We start from the raw sequence: 17,348 nt of genomic DNA, 5'->3' as shown, positions 1-17,348 counted from the left end.
CACCATGCAGAGCTAACCTGGCAAAAGTGCCGAGCCTCCTGTCTGTACTCATTCTCCTTGCGTTCAGGAACCTGAATAATTCCAGAACCTTCATGTAATTTCCATTCTACTTAAGCTCCCCAGCTGAGAGTACGACCACAGAGGGGGAAACTAGAGTTCCGGAGCCCGGAGAGGGGTACTCACGCGCATGAGCAAGGCTGAGGGCCCAGAGCCGCAAGTAGGAGGCAGTGTTGGAGATGCAGCCCAGGCAGTACTCAATGGTGTGGATGGCCTGGTGGACCATGGTGTCCCCAAAGTCAAACTGTCGTGGGAGGAAACCAGAGAGAAAACATAAGGCTAGGAGGGGAATGTGCAGGCATTCTGAGTTGTGGCTACCTGGCGCTTTGAACCTGGGCCAGGGCAGGGGACTGCACTTCCCATGGTTGGCACCTCAACTTTGGAGCGGCCAGAAGCACCCAGTGTTGAACTCAGGTGGTGATTTTGGCAATGCCTTCCCCAAAAATCCTGCCTGGCTTAGCCCTCACCTGGGACACCTCCATTCCCCTCAATACACTACATTTTCATTAACTACATCTTAGTAAGATTCTTCTTGACACATTTGTTTTTCTCCCTCTGGGGCTCTGTGCTCAAGAGGGGAGCGTGTGCTGAGTTGAGACACTGTTGGGAAAGTGACTGTCTGAGTCTGGGACCCTAAGGACCTGCAGGAGGGCAGGAAGGGATTTTCCCCAGACTGCGCTTCAAGAGATGGGCTCTCAATCTGGACACTGTCCTGAGAAGACTAGGCCTCTACAGCCACTTTACTTATTCTTTTTACAGCCTTTAGGGAGCAAGATAACCTTCTTTTTCTTTTGTGACGTCTAAAGAGATTACATGGTGAATTTTTTTTCCCTACATGATTTCACCACCATGTACAGGGAAATCCTAACGGAGTGTACGAATTTCCACATGGGTTAAGGCCAAACAGCACATCTCCAGTTTGTTTGTTTTCATTTTCCTCAAGCTCCCTTTGTCCCAGTTTTCCTTTCAATACCAAGAATTATTTCCAGAATAAAGGAATGGGCTGGAATAAGCTCTTGGGAGTGCACTTTCAGGATTGCTCCAAGCACAGTCAGGGGTGAACGTGGGCTTTTGAATTTGGTATATTCTGGAAGCCCCAGGTACTTTCCCTGGGCCTCTCACTCTGTCAGGCTGACCAAAGACCAGGAGGCACTCCCTTACGGGGCTTCCCCCACAGAGCACAGACCACAATCCTCTGAGCTTTCAGACACTCCTGAGGGCTCAGTGGCCTCCCCATCGGCCCCTGCCCTCAGATCAGGGTCTATTTTTCGCAGCAGTTCCTTTAAAAACCCACGTGATTCCACTCCCAAAGGACACCAGAAATGCCTTGGGAAATCACTGAGAACATGGGGATGGGAGAAAGTGGCTCGGCTGGTAAAGCCACAACAGCCCAGGCCACAGGGGTGCAGCCAGTGTGGAGGGGGCTGGCTCCACCATGCCATCTCTGGGCAAACGTCTGCTTTTCCCTCACCTCTATCGACACCTAGTCTATTTCTGGGCTTTTCTTCCAGAACAGGCTCTTCAAGTGTCCTTACTTACCCTGAAAACTAGGGTAATCCTAGTTCCCTGAGTTTCCTAAATCGTAACACCGTGGTTAAGAGCCCTCTCCTACCACTGCTGGTTGCTGCCACAGGGCCCGCATCGAAAGGAAGAAGTCCATGGCTCCCAGGAGTGCTGATCTCTACTCCTATGGGCCAGGGGGGCAGTGACCACTGGGCTCCCTTACAGCCAACCCTTCTGTGTTTTCATTCCACCTCAAGTTTCTCCCACTGAAAAAAGTGCAGGACAGGAGAGAAGCCTCGCTTCCAGGCCTTACCCTTGCCTTCTCTCCTTCATTCCCAGCTTCCTGCAGGCATTCTCAGGAGAGGCAAGGACTGGGTGAGAAATCCAGCCTAGCACTATGAGTCTGCCACTCAGCACACACCCAGTATCAATCAGCCATGACCGACCATGAATCGCTGCAGAGTCAATGTCCACATCCTCTGCCTCAGTTTCCTCTCTGCCCAGCCAGTCGTCACCCTACTGCACCCTGGCTTCCACTTTCACTCCTCCACAAAATGCCTCTACTTAGCAAGGTCACCCTGACCTCCCAGTTGTTACATCCTTTTTTTTTTTTTTTTGAGATAGAGTTTCACTGTTCACCCAGGCTGGAGTGCAGTGGCGTGATCTCAGCTCATTGCAACCTCTGCCTCCCGGGTTCAAGCAATTCTCCTGCCTCAGCCTCCTTAGTAGCTGAGATTATAGGCGCACACCACCACACCCGGCTGATTTTTGTACTTTCAGTAGAGATGGGGTTTCACCATGTCGGCCAGGCTGGTCTTGAACTCCCGACCTCAGGTGATCCACCCACCTTGGCCTCCCAAAGTGCTGGGACTACAGGCGTGAGCTACCGCACCCGGCCCAGTTGTTAAAGCTAACAGACGTTCTGTGTCCTTGTCCATGCTCTTGCAGTGTCTGTCACTATGGCCTCTTCCTCCTTCTTGAAATACCTGCCTCCCCTTGGTTTTCCTCCTACCTCTCCGGACAGTTCTTTTTAGTCTCTATCGAGGTTTTTTTTTTTTTTTTTTCCTTTTTTGAAACCGGAGTGCAGTGGCATGATCTCAGCTCACTGCAACCTCTGCCTCCCAGGAGAATCAAGTGATTCTCCTCCCTCAGCCTCCCAAGTAGCTGGGATTACAGGCGTGAGCCACCGTGCCTGGCCTTGGGACCTATAGCTTTCACTTCTTTAATATCTCATATTGGTTCCTTCCTTTCCAACTCGTCCTACAAACACCTTACTTCACTTCAGGCTTTCTGTTCTGTCCTGAATGACATCAAATGATGTGTCCATGCCTCCTGACCTTGCCCCTCCCCAACCCAATATACCCTACAACATGGTCACTGGGGGTATTTCCTCAATGCACCATGGCTATGTCACCACCAGCTTCACCACCGTCTCTTGGATGGCTCCTTGTTGTCCAAATGAGGCAAAAACTACTATGGCTGGTTTCTGCCAACCTCCAGTCTCACCTGTCCCCAGTTCCCCGCCCCTGCCTCTGCTCCAGCCGAGCTGAATACTTGCTAGTCCCCAACATGTGATGGGCCTGCAGGTCTTTTGCCTGTGAAGCTGCATATGCTGGTGGTCTGCATCGCTCCTCTACAGGGCCTCCTGCTTGACCAGAGTAAGATAACTTCCTTAGGGAGTCCTTCCAGGGTCTCCTTTTCCACCCTCACCCCAGTGTTCATCAGCTGCCCTCTTTCTGTGCTCCCATAGCATCTGGGGCACACTTCTATCACAGCACCTGTCATCCAGACTGTCTCCCCACTTTGGGAGGTCTTTGAAGGCAAGCACTATGTTCTTCTCTGTTTCTGTAGCACTATACATAGTGCTGGACGCATGGAGGGTGAGTGAATGCATGGATGGGTGGGATGAATGCACCTGGTGAGGAGACAGTGGGGAGAGGTGCCACTGACCCTTGCTGAGTGGTCACGGCCTTTGAAGATTTCCCAGACAACCAAGTGGCCTGGCTCTGGTGTGCAGCTGGACTGAGTCCCCACTAGGGAGAGGTACTAATGCTTCCACTGGGCTGGAGCAAGGGCCTGCATGGGACAAATACATTTTCACAGCCAAGCAAAATAGGGAAGTTCCAGAAGTAGGCTGAACTTTTTTTTTAGGAATCTGTTTTGTTTGAAATCATTAGATAAATGTCATGGGTATCTAAATTTGGCTATAGAGAACCAGACTGTGTATGTGCCTGATAAAAATAAAATGTTTAGACTACTTGGGTAGCCAAGGGTAGCTGAATCCCTGAGTGAGCTGGGTGGCCAGGGATTGGGGGCTGAATTAGAGTCTATCTTGTTGGATGTCCAGCCTCCTGGGATATGGCTACAAATGAGAACACTGGTGCACAATAGCTGGTCAGACCATTCCGACAATGTGGGTGCATGGCTAGGAAGACATTTAAAAAGCAGTGTTGTTGGAGGCAGTGAGCCTGGGAAAAGGTTGGGCTCCTCACTAACATGGAGCACACCCCACCCATCCCTGCCAGGTAGCTCAGCCAGGGACTGCACAGATGAGCAGTCCAGGAATACAGACACTCTTTGATGCCAGCAAAGGAGCCTCTCTAGGCTTCAGGAAGACCAGGCCCTGCCTGTGTTTACATAGAACAGCAAAGGCTTTCCCATTCCCATCCCACTGCCCTCCTAGAGAGGACCAGAAAGTCAGGAAGGGAAGGGTACAGTTTGTGGGTCTAGGCATTTTAGAGAGAAGTGCTGGGGGAAGATGCAAACAGTGCAGCAAGGCCTTTTAAAAACCCAATTTAAAGAGTGTACGTTGCTAAGTAAATTACTGCTGAGCCAGAGGGCCTTCTACTCGAGATGTGGCCTGAACAGTTAGTCAACTTGCTTTCCAGTGTCTGTTATTCTCTGTTATTCTCTATGTGTGGCTGATATAGTATTAACTCCTTTCACCCAGATGGATTATTTCCTTTGGGATGCATCTGGAAGGCAAAGCCTCCTTTTGAAAGCTGTCTCCCTCTCACCTGGGTCACATGGAGGTAGAGCTGACCCCGAGAAGGGTCCACCACTTCTAAGTTGAAGCATCATCAAGCTGAGGAGGGCAGCAGGAAGAGGCTGGCTCAGACAGGGAGGAAGGGTAAGCTTTGCTCACAAGCACTTGGAGGAGCAGGGAGGAAACGGCTACTTCCAGTGGCTGGGAGTAGAACCACCACAACATCACAGGAGAGGAAGGCAGAGGCCAATGGGACTTAACCCCCAAGAGGAGTCACTTCAAGAATGCCAGTGCAGACATTACTTGTAGCTCCTTTCAAAGCCATTCTCCGAGGCATTAGATCAGCAAAGTCAATGAAACAAAGACAGAGGTGACCGAATGAGATGTAGTTAATGGAGATGAGCTTTTTAGAACACAGGTTCACGAACTGGTTAGAAATGGCCAGTGAAATGCAGGATGCACAGGAGTCATGTGTGTGGCCCCAGGGTGTGGCAGGGTCAGCAGAGTGATTACAAGGATGGGAAGAGAGAAGCCCAGATAAACACGAAGGCAACGCCAACTTTCATCTTACCACTTCGTCCTCGGTAGGCTTGAAAACACAAATTTACACTTAGTGGGGAGCCACGCCACACACAAGGTCACAAGTTAGGAGCACAAGGCTACTGAATGCTTCTTGGGGAGGATTGTTCATGTTAAATGGGCTAGCACGTTGGAGGCAGGCCTCCTCAGCATACACACAAAGCGAAATCAGCAGGAATTTAGAGCATTAAGATAGGTACTTTTTAAAAGCATCCCCAGGCCTTGTGATTTCTTTTTTAAAAAAGCATATATAGTGAAAGTGGTCAGACAGACTGAAAAGTCCAACTTGGGTCCTCAACTCCTATTTTATTTGATTTAAAAAGAACATAATGAGCAGATGAGATTTAATAGTTCAGTTCAGAGGCTTTGTGCTACAAGGGGTCAGGCAAGGAGAGTGGGCTTGGAGGTGCTATCTTAAGGAAAAGTCTAGTTTGGCCTAATTCTCTCTCTTCCTGTAAAAAGTAGGCAAATGACACCAAAAAGGCTCAAACAAAATATCTGCAGCAAGAACACATCAGTGGTATAGGACTTCAAAAGTACCAGTGATTATAGCTGGTGAGTAATGCAAATGGAATGATCCTTGGAAGGGTCAATGGATGAAGAAGCTGTGCTTAGTGACCTGTGTTTCAGGTCGTAAGAGTTGGGATGCTGAAGCCTGCTCTGCCTCAGGCGAGAGAGCAGTCAGTAATGGAGACCTGCGTGCAGAGCACTGCAGGCAAAATCTGGAATTCAAGACAGGAACAAAACTGCTGCAGGCTCTGGGGGCAACAGCTGGAGCTTAGGGCAGGGTCCACTGGAAAAAGCTGTGGTGTCCTAAGAGGTCCAGAAGGCAGGCTGAGTATTAATTAGTATTTTTATTTTTCAAGGAGAAGACTGGAGTGAGGCCTCTTAGGGTACACAAGACTAGGGCTGACCCGAGGTGGAAGGAGAGGAAGCCCACACCACGGGATCTTACCTCATCTGCGTCCTCTGAGTGGGTGGAGAGCTGGTCATGCTGAATAATCTCAGCATCCTCCTCTGTCGGTCCGTTGCCCACCCTGATCCCACCAAAGTTGAGAGTTCCCTACACAGATGAACAGAAAGAGTAGAATTTGCCTGGGCTTTAACATGACATTCTGTGAGGTGGGAAGGGCGATGGTTAGTAACACAAACCTCAGAAAAGCATATAGTCTAACAACAAAAACAAAACCCACTGACTGAACAGCTAAGTAAAATCAAACAACTGTTCCACCCCAACCACCACCTTCCCCAGCCCCAGACCAACCTACAGTTATCACCTTACCCTGCTTCAGAGGCAATATGCAGTTCTGTCTACTGTGCCAAGAGGCACCAGCCTCACCTGGGTCAACGCTAATTGAGAATCCTGCTTGAATGAAAACCTTAATAGGAACAGATTCTCATTACAAGTACAGCTCTATCTGTAAAGCCTGCAAGGGCCTAAGCTTTTCTGGCACTAACAATTAGACTTTCTAAGAGGAAGAGGGGCCAAATGACATGGTGATTGTACACTAGTCTGATAAGCTTTTAACAGGAGCCCAAGAATTCCAGCAACCTCTTCCAGAAATGTACCATGTCTCTGCCCAGGAACAAAGAACTTCCAAGGTCAGAGAAGGAAAAAAAGGCTTAATGTATATTCACTTGTGGCTAGAGAGTGCTGAGCTTAAAAAGATGAGGAGGGGGCTCCTTTTCTTCAGCGGAAGGCTCTGGAATGTTAAAATAATTCTTCAACAGGCATGCGGGCAGACGCTGACGGGGCATTTGCTTCTTCTGAATTCACGGGCACAGTCTTTGGTAGGGTCTCCAAAAGTACAATTTTAAAGTCAACTTGATTTGAAAAAACTTGAGTTTTTCCAAACCCAAAGCTAAAAAGACTCTTTGGGAACAAAAACCAGGCAGAAATGAGTTAAGTCTCACAGACCCCAATTAGTGCTAACCTGCCACAGCATGAAAAGGAATTTAAACAACAGCCCCAGATTCACTTCATATGGTTTCTGTCCAGAGGGCCAAACAAGGCAAGAGCTCAAGGGCGGCTCTCCAGCAACCTGGCCTTCAGGCAGCAGCACAAGCAGTGTACAGGCGGCCTGCGCAGCTGCCCTGTGCTCCTCATCCTCAGCTCTACCTCCTGGTGTGCATTTCTTTTTTTTTTTTTTTTTTTTTAGACGGAGTCTCGCTCTGCCACCCAGGCTGGAGTGCAGTGGCCGGATCTCAGCTCACTGCAAGCTCCGCCTCCCGGGTTCACGCCATTCTCCTGCCTCAGCCTCCCAAGTAGCTGGGACTACAGGCGCCCGCCACCTCGCCCGGCTGGTTTTTTGTATTTTTTAGTAGAGACGGGGTTTCACCGTGTCAGCCAGGATGGCTGGTGTGCATTTCTTGCCACAGCTCTTGTCACAGTTTAATGCCCAGCTCAGACCTAAGTGTTTGCACAAATCCTCCCTCCTACTCTAGCAGTGGTCCTTAACATGCTGGTCAGAGAACTAGCTGCGTTAGAATCACCCCAAAAGCTGCATTTTAAATAGAAATTCTCAAATACTCCTCCCAGAAATTGTAAATTTAGTAGTTCTGGGGTGGGGCCGAATAAATCTGTATTTACAAAATATGTTCCCAAGTACAAATTGTATAATCATTGTGAAGGGTTTATCAAAATTTTAAATGCATGAACCCTTTGAGATTCAGCAATCCCACTGCTGGAACATCTAGGCTTGTAAAACTTTGGCAAGGTATATGGACAAGGGGCTGGGCGTGGTGGCTCATGCCTGTAATCCTAGCATTTTGAGAGGCTGAGTCAGGCAGATAACCTGAGGTCAAAAGTTCATGACCAGCCTGGCCAACACGGCGAAACATGGTCTCTACTAAAAATACAAAAATTAGTTGGGCGTGCAGGTAGGGGTCTGTAATCCCAGCTACTCTGCAGGCTGAGGCAGGAGAGTCGCGGAAACCCAGGAGGTGGTGGTTGCAGTGAGCTGAGATCGCGCCACTGCACTCCATCTTGGGCAACAGAGCGAGACTGTGTCTCAAACAAACAAAAAAAAGACACATGGACAAGGATGTTCCCTGCATTGCTGTTTGTGATAGCAAAGAATTGGGAGCAACCAACACATCCATCAAAGAGAGGACTTTGGCATATCCAGTGGAATATCCTATGGAAAGCTAGGCAACCATAAAAAAGAGCGATAGTCAGCCAGGCACGGTGGCTCACACCTGTAATCCCAGCACTTTGGGAGGCCACGGCGGGCAGATCACAAGGTCAGGAGATCGAGACCAGCCTGGCCAACATGGTGAAACCCCGTCTCTACTAAAAATTCAAAAATTAGGCCAGGCGCGGAGGCTCACGCCTGTAATCCCAGCACTTTGGGAGGCTGAGGCAGGTGGATCACGAGGTCAGGAGTTCAAGACCAGCCTGGCCAACATGGTGAAACCCGTCTCTACTAAAAATACAAAAATTGGCCAGGTGAGGTGGCAGGTGCCTGTAATCCCAGCTACTCGGGAAGTTGAGGCAGGAGAATTGCTTGAACCGGGGTGGCAGAGGTTGCAGTGAGCCGAGATCGTGCCACTGCACTCTTAGCGTGGGCAACAGGGCAGGACTCTACCTCAAAACAAAACAAAACAAAACAAAAATTAGCCAGGCGTGGTGGTGCATGCCTGTAATCCTAGCTACTCAGGAGGCTGAGGCAGGAGAACTGCTTGAACCCAGGAGGTGGAGGTTGCAGTGAGGTGAGATTGCGCCATTGCACTCCAGCCTGAGTGACAGAGCGAGACTTCATCTCAGAAAAAAAAAAAAAAAAGTGATTATCACTATGAAACAATCTTCAAGATACACTAACTTTTAAAAAACATAATAAATCGAGAGGCAGAAGAGTGCCACAGTTTAAAACACAATTCCTCATGTGTCTTTCTCTACATGCATAGAGCACACACACACCTATCAATAGAAGACAGGCAGATATCTGTCAGAGGCAAGGCCCCTACCTGTTGACAATGCCCCTTGAAGAGGAGGACTACAGTGGGGGCAGGTGGTTTTCTTCTTAGCACTATAGGCATTCTCTAGCCAAGTGCACATATTCCTTTATTTTTTTATGTCAGTAGGGGATTGTCAGGACCATGAAATTATGGGCCACTTTTATTTCTTCTTCCACTTATTTGTTTTAATACCCTAAGAAACAAATTCAGAGTCTACCAGATGACTCTGAAGTGCAGTCAGACTTGTGGGCCACCAGAGCCTGGATACCTCCAGATCATGCACATATTCCACCTGGCAACCCTCAGAAGGTGGACTGAAAATGCAACAAAGGGCACCGGAGGGGACTCCTGCATATCCCAGGCTGGGTTATAGGATACAGGAGGAAGGCTTCAAGGTCCAAGGCTCCCAAAGTAGAAAGCCATTTCTGAAGCTTTCTCCAACTAGCAAATAAACTGAGGGGCAGATAGGTTAAATTTCCCAGCCAGACACTAACAAGGATCTCTTCAGAACACAGGAATGAGAGTTACAGGAAGGGGGATGAAAGACACATGTCAGCAGAAAAAAGGAAAGAAAAATTAAACTGTGATATATCACTCACAGACAACCAAGGGGACAAAGCACAGAACAAAATCAGATCACTGTTCATATCCTCAGCCCTCTGGGGCCAAAAATCCAGAGGCTTTCTTGTAGAATGATCATCCTGATGCCTTCAGGCTGCTCTCCAGGAACAGATGTTTGGCTAAAGAACCAGTGGGGTAAGAAGACCCTGTGAATGGGCTGGTTTCCAGACAGGGGACTTTTAACTTAGAATTTGTCACAGAAGAGGTTGCCAGACTTAAATGCATTAAGATCTTGTCAGAAGCATATCTTATATATGCTAAGACCAGCAGAAAGAAGAGTATGTGTTAAGGACATCGACAATAGGTAGTATGTGTTCTAAAGGTTTTTAAAATTTCTCACAGGGAAGTCCCTACTTGAAAATGTATTTTAAGCAGCAAAATTAAAATTTTTTCTGACCCAAAATGTCAGCCCTTTTAGACTAGTTCCAGAAGGATGACCATAAGAAGTTTTCCAAGTTTAAAATAATCAGAAATACTTAATGAAGGAAATGGTTATCCATCTAAATCTTTCATTTTATTTAAAGAAGTATATACTTCTAGCACATAGAAGTAATGGGTAATCACTACTGGTGAGACTTTTACAATCTTATAGATTCATTCATAACTTAGAATATATTGGGCTAATATATTTGTGCATTGTAAGACTTAGGTTAAAAGATGTTTTTGAGGACAAATATTCAAAGTGCTGTTACTGAATCTTGAATTAGTATCAGAAGAGGAAAGGATCAAGACAGATCACTTTGGTTATGACACCAGATGACAGTAAACACAACATATCGGAGAGTGGAGGTCTCACTGGAACAGTTGAGGACATGTGAGGTCTTCTGAGTCTCTCACAAAACACTAAACATGTATAAACTTTCACTTTTAAAAAAGAAGTTAAGTTACTACTAAAAAAGATCAAATGTCCAAGCATCACTCTAAAGTAGAACTCTAAAGTGCAGGGAAATCAATTCAAGAATCAGAGATATTCTTGCTTCCATGCTGAAAAATCATCCAATACATGGTCACAAAATGCAGACATGAAAGTGGGTGAGTCCAAGAGCTGCCATCTTGGATTAAGATGATGGGACTCAGTGAGGGTACAACAGCCACTTTGTTACTATGGACATGCCTGTACTTACATATTTGAATAGAAACTTAGTAGACCAATACTAAAGATGATGCCAGAATCTATCCCTAAGAGGTGGAACTTCTGTTATCATCTCAGTGAGTAACAAGGACATATTTCCCAAGAGCACACATGTCCCATGCTCTCAATTTAATTAAAAAGAATTCTGCTGCACTGTTTGCCACCTCTTTAAATGAAATGTGATGGTTTGTTGGTTTTCATTCACTCACTGTTGCAGCCGCTGCTGCCTCTAGTCCCTGTTGGCTCGGGTTTGGGCTGACTGGGGCCTCCACAGGTTGCCCTTCCTGATAGTGAATGGAAGAAAAGAAGAAGGGGAGAGAAAACAAAAGAGGGAGGGAGTGAAGGGGGAGACGAATGGAGGGTACATGGAAGGATGAAGATGGTCAGAAAAGGGAGAAGGAGGGTCTTGTAACTCAGCTGCTCTCCAACAGGCGTCATCATCTAACAGCCGTTTAAGAGTCATGCAACAAGATCGTTTGGGTTTTCTCAGGCAGTGTAAAGAAAGTGCTATTGGATACCCAGAAATTACACATGATACTGAACATCTAGCAAATTTAACTGTGTGTGTGTGTGTGTGTGTGTGTGTGTGTGTAGAATTCATATATACACAGACATTAAGTAAACATATATACATATGCTGCTTTTTTAAAAAGAAAAAAAATCAACGTGCTTTAAACCAAACCTTTTTCCCGGATGTTTTGGTCAGTGAAAGTATCACAGTCTCATTTGAAAGGAAAATGTCTCAATGTCAGTCCTGTGGTTGCTCAGGCAAACCACATGAGTGAGTTCACCCGTCTGCAGCTCTTGCAGCCTTGCTTGGCTTTGGTTGATGCTACATCTAGACAGGCACAGGCCTACATTTTCCTGAGTGCAGTGTGAGCAAAGCATGACCAGAAAAGGTAAATATTTGTGACTTTTCTCTACCCCAGCTACTCAAAGCTGAATCCAGATGTCTTGAGCAGCAGAAACGTTTCTCTGACCTGGCAGGCCCGGTGCTCGTGCTGGGACATAACATAAATGCGTTTTGTTTGGTTGGTTTTTTTTGTTTTTGAGACAGAGTCTCACTCTGTCCCCATGCTGGAATACAGTGGCACAATCTCGGCTGACTGCAACCTCCGCCTCCCAGGTTCAAGTGATCCTTCCACCTCAGCCTCCCAAGTAGCTGGGACTACAGGCTCGCACCAGCACGCCTGGCTAATTTTTGTATTTTTAGTAAAGACAGTGTTTCACCATGTTGGCCAGGCTGGTCTCGAGCTCCTGACCTCAAGTGATCCACCCACCTCGGCCTCCCAAAGTGCTAAAAGTGCTGGGATCACAGCCGTGAGGCACCGCACCTGGCCACAAATGCGTTGTAAGAGTATACAGATTTGTGGCTGGGCACAGTGGCTCACACCTGTAATCCCAGCACTTTGGGAGGCTGAGGTGGGCGGATCACAAGGTCAGGAGTTCGAAACCAGCCTGGCTAAAATGGTGAAACCCTGTCTCTGCTAAAAATACAAAAATTAGCCAGGTGTGGTGGTGTACACCTGTAATCCCAGCTACACAGGAGGCTGAGGCAAGAGAACTGCTTGAACCTGGGAGGTGGAGGTTGTAGTGAGCCGAGATCGTACCAATGCACCCCAGCCTGGGCGACAGAGCGAGACTCCGTATTAAAAAAAAAAAAAAAAAAAAAAGAGTATACAGATATACAGATTTGTGCATAATTATCTTGAACAAAAGAAAAGTCTAGTAACTTTTAGCAATAAAAATACACCTACCAAATGCTTTCTCCTCAGATACTGACGGCGAAGGACCAGTGGTTTAAACAGCAGCATCCAAGGTACACACAGTAGCGCAACCACTACCAGGAAACACTGAATTCCTTTCTGCAGAGTAAGAAGAAGGACAAGGTACATCATATAAAAGTCTACTGATCACATATGCAGTTTCCAAGTCTGGCACAAATTTGCCCCAACAGTACTTTCTTACTAATCTATGAATAACACTATCCAGTTTCACAAAATAATTAGCACATTTTGTGGCAAAGCTCTAGAATTGTCCCATAGAAAGGCAGTTATAAATTTTTTAGGGTCAGAGAAACATCTGGCTTCCTGATCAAGGATAATCATCTCAGATAGCCCGCCTCTGGGTTGACGTACCTGTCCAGAATACAACATTGAATAACCAGACTCTGGGTAGGAAAAGAGGAACATGTTTATGAAATGGATCAGAAGGCTTGGTGCATTCTCAGATGTATGAGCATCATAGGCCGTCCACTTGTAAAAAATAAGGATAACCAAATAGCCAAACAAAGAGGTCATGAAGATTATTTCAGGAATAAATCCAAAGTAGATATTCAGGGGCTTCTTGAAATAGCTAAAAAAGAGAGAGAAAAAAATGTTAAGGGTAAATGGGCCTAGGGCCACTCCTACACTGAATGGCGTATTCACTAGATTTTTCTATTTAATACCCCCTGAACTCCGTCTTTATCACTTTAAGCAGCAGCAACCAGAAGCTGGAGGCAACAGAGACAATGCAGGATTAACTATCACCGTCAAACTTCTGAACCTTGGTTTTGTTTTGCTGTTGCTTTTTCTTCTTTTTTGAGACAGGGTCTCACTCTGCCACCCAGCCCAGAGTACAGTGGTGTAATCTTGGCTCACTGCAGTCTCAACCTCCCTAGGCTTAGGTGATCCTCTTATCTCAGCCTCCCGAGTAGCTGGGACTACAGGCATGCGCCACCACACCCAGCTAATTTTTACATTTTTTATAGAGATGGGGTTTTGCCATGTTGCCCAGACTGGTCTCAAACTCCTGACCTCTGGTGATCTGCCCACCTTGGCCTCCCAAAGTGCAGGATGACAGATGTGAGCCATTGTGCCAGGCCTCAAACTTCTGAACCTTGAACGGCTGCAATACCATCCCCACGATTCTCTCCATGAGAAAGAGAACAGAAAAATCTAGTACATTTTGAGACCATAGTTCATAACTTTTTTTTTTTTGTAGAGATGGGGTCTCTTGTCGTGTTACCCAGGCTTGTCTTGAACTCCTGGGCTCAAGCGATCCACCTGCCTTAGCCTCCCAAAGTGCTGGCATTACAGGTGTGAGCCGCCACGCCCAGTTCACAGTTAATAATTTTATGAGTTGCACATCAAGGAAAAAAAGAGAGCTCACTTACTTTGATGAAAATTGCTCAAGTTTTTTTCAAGGATCTTTACTGGAACAGCAAATTGTTAAAAGACTAATATTAAGCCTCATTGAAGACCATGAAAAAAAAATTTCTTTTTTTTTTTGAGATGGAGTCTTGCTTTGTCACCCAGGGTGGAGTGCAGTGGTGTTATCTTGGTTCACTGCAACCTCTGCCTCCTGGGTTCAAGCAATTCTCCTGCCTCAGCCACCAGAGTAGCTGGGATTACAGGTGCCTGCCACCACACCCGGCTAATTTTTTGTGTTTTTAGTAGAGATGGAATTTCACCATGTTGGCCAGGCTGGTCTCGAACTCCTGACCTCAAGTGATCTGCCCGCCTCATCTTCCCAAAGTGCTGGTATTACAAGTGTAAGCCACTGCACCTGGCCCGGCCATGAAGACTTTTTTTTTGAGGCAGAATCTTGCTCTGTCGCCCAGGCTGGAGTGCAGTGGTGCCATCTTGGTTCACTGCAACCTCTGCCTCCCAGGTTCAAGCAATTCTCCTGCCTCAGCCTCCCGAGTAGCTGGGATTACAGGCACGTGCCACCACACCCAGCTGATTTTTGTATTTTTAGTAGAGACGGGGTTTCACCATGTTGGTCAGACTGGTGACCTCAGGTGATCCACCCGCCTTGGCCTCCCAAAGTACTGGGATTACAGGCATGATCCAGCGTGCCTGGCCAGACCATTAAATTTTTAGAAAAGCACTTCTATAATGTAGAATGAGGTTCTGAGTTATTAATCCCTCCCCAAAGATGTCATGGTTTCTTTAGGCAAAAGCATTCTCTAAACTATGCACATTCTTATGACAGAAGTGGAACAACTCACATATGGTTGAACAGGCTCAGGCTGACTCCAAACAGCATATGGATGATACCAAGGATAACAGACATCTTCATCTTAAAGGAGTTCAAGAAGGTCAGTTTATTGGTAGCAATGTTCCAGATCTGTCATAACCCAAGAAAACAAATAGGTATTATAAAGAATTCTCAAAGGGAAAAATATTCCTTTGTTTAAAAAACAATTTTTATTTATTTATTTATTTATTTATTTGGAGACAGAGTCTCGCTCTGTTGCCCAGGCTGGAGTAAAGTGGCGCAATCTCGGCTCACTACAAGCTCCGCCTCCCAGGTTAAAGTGATTCTGCTGCCTCAACCTCCCGAGTAGCTAGGACTACAGGCGCCCGCCACCACACCCAGCTATTTTTTTGTATTTTTAGTAGAGATGGGGTTTCACCGTGTTAGCCAGGATGGTCTCCATCTCCTGACCTGCCTCCGCCTCCCAAAGTGCTGGGATTACAGGCGTGAGCCACTGCGCCCGGTCAACAATTTTTATTTATTAGTCAATATTATTTATTTATTTATTTATTTATTTTGTTTTGTTTTTGTTTTTGTTTTTGTTTTGAGACGGAGTCTCGCTTTGTCGCCCAGGCTGGAGTGCAGTGGTGCGATCTCGGCTCACTGCAAGCTCCGCCTCCTGGGTTTACGCCATTCTCCTGCCTCAGCCTCCTGAGTAGCTGGGACTACAGGCGCCCGCCACCGCGCCCGGCTAATTTTTTGTATTTTTAGTAGAGACGGGGTTTCACGGTGGTCTCGATCTCCTGACCTTGTGATCTGCCCGCCTCGGCCTCCCAAAGTGCTGGGATTACAGGCGTGAGCCACCGCGCCCGGCCGTCAATATTATTTATTATGGAAAATTCTAAACAGATACTTAAGCAGACAGGACGGTATAACAAACCCCCATGCACCTATCACTCTGCTTCAACAAATTTTTTTTTAACCTTGCTTTTGAGGCGAATGCTTCAAAAATTAATATCACCTTATGGACTCGTGAAACAAGATTACTGCCACTCACTCATCTCCATATTACTATAAAGTCAAGTCCAGATATCATGTCATTTTACCCATAAATATTTCAGTGTGGATGTCTAAAAGGAAAAGACTTATCTATTTATTTATTTATTGAGATGGAATTTCGCTCTTTTTGCCCAGGATGGAGTGCAGTGTTCACGATCTCGGCTCACTGCAAACTTCCACCTCCCAATTTCAAGCAATTCTCCTGCCTCAGCCTCCCAGGTAGCTGGGATTACAGGCACAGGCCACCACGCCCAGTTAATTTTGTATTTTTAGTACAGATGGGGTTTCACCATGTTGGCCAGGCTGGTCTCAAACTCCTGATCTCAGGTCTGGCCTGAGGCCTGCCTCGGCCTCCCAAATTGCTTGGATTACAGGCTTGAGTCATTGCGCCTGTCTAGTAAGGCTTTTTTGTTTTTTTTTGAGATGAACTCTTGCTCTGTCGCCCAGGCTGGAGGGCAGTGGCAAAATCTCGGCCCACTGAGAGGTGGGGTTTTCACCATGTTAGCCAGGAAGGTCTCGATCTCCTGACCTCATGATCCGCCGGCCTTGGTTTCCCAAATTGCTGGGATTACAGGCGTGAGCCACTGCACCCGGCCGGGACTTATTTTTAAAACATGACCACAACATTGTCATCATACTTAAATGCACTAATGATGATTTCTTTTTTTTTTTTTTTTCTTTGAGATGGAGTCTTGCTCTGTCACCCAGGCTGGAGTGTAGTGGCGTGATCTTGGCTCACTGCAACCTCTGCCTCCTGGGTTGAAGCAATTCTCTGCCTCAGCTTGCTGAGTAGCTGGGATTCCAGGTGCTCGCCAACATGCCCGGCTAATTTTTTTTGTATTTTTAGTAGAGACGGGGTCTCACCATCTTGGCCAGGCAGGTCTTAAACTCCTGACCTCATGATCCGCCTGCCTCGGCCTCCCAAAGTGCTGGGATTACAGGCATGAGCCACTGTGCCCAGTCAACAATGATTCTTTAATATCATGAAATATATAGTCAATATTCAAATTTCTCTGATTGTGTCCAAACCTTTTTTGTTTTTTTTAAATTCATTTATTCAAAGCAAGATCTAATAAGGTCTATACATTTTTTTTTTTTTGAGACAGGGTCTCATTGTTACCCAGGCCAGAGTGCAGTGGTGCGATCTCAGCTCCCTGCAACCTCTGCCTCCCAGGTTCAAGTTATTCTCCTGCCTCAGCCTCCCGAGTGGCTAGGCCTACAGGCGTGCACCAACACACCCGGTCAATTTTTATACTTTACAGAGATGGGGTTTCGCTATGTTGCCTGGGTTGATCTGGAATTCCTGAAGTCATCTGCCTGCCTCAGCCTCCCAAAGTGCTGGGATTACAGGCATAAGCCACCGCGCCCGGCCTATACATTATGATTGTAGATATATCTCTTGAGTCTCTAAATTATAGGTTCTCCTTCCATCTTTCCTTTTTTATTCCTTACAAAATATTTTTTGAAGAAATTGCATCGTTTATCTTATAT

The 17,348-nt window shown here is 46.6% G+C and overlaps 1 protein-coding gene across 20 annotated transcripts in view; it reads right to left on the bottom strand.

Annotated features, from left to right (window-relative positions):
• ATP6V0A1 (ATPase H+ transporting V0 subunit a1) overlaps nt 1-17,348 on the bottom strand; it is a 63,743-nt gene that overhangs the window by 8,443 nt on the left and 37,952 nt on the right. For 6 of the 20 annotated variants that reach the window (XR_012425854.1, XR_012425856.1, XM_045374818.3 and 3 more), the window contains exons 15-20: nt 14,830-14,948; nt 12,974-13,190; nt 12,593-12,700; nt 6,081-6,188; nt 5,118-5,135; nt 184-301 (exon numbers count right to left, since the gene is read on the bottom strand). Coding sequence is in view for 14 of the 20 variants with exons in the window: in XM_045374818.3 (XP_045230753.2) it covers nt 184-301; nt 5,118-5,135; nt 6,081-6,188; nt 12,593-12,700; nt 12,974-13,190; nt 14,830-14,948 (688 nt within the window). In the remaining 6 variants the exon portion in view is untranslated. Of the gene's footprint in view, nt 1-183; nt 302-5,117; nt 5,136-6,080; nt 6,189-11,044; nt 11,120-12,592; nt 12,701-12,973; nt 13,191-14,829; nt 14,949-17,348 lie in introns of all 20 variants that reach the window. The other 14 variants (XR_012425855.1, XR_012425857.1, XM_045374819.3 and 11 more) reach the window with 3 other exon arrangements.

The sequence above is a fragment of the Macaca fascicularis genome, chromosome 16 (genome assembly GCF_037993035.2).
Source record: "Macaca fascicularis isolate 582-1 chromosome 16, T2T-MFA8v1.1".
Classification (NCBI taxonomy): Eukaryota; Metazoa; Chordata; class Mammalia; order Primates; family Cercopithecidae; genus Macaca; species Macaca fascicularis.
Note: the sequence above shows the minus strand (reverse complement) of the source record. Positions and strands in the feature narration are given on the sequence as shown.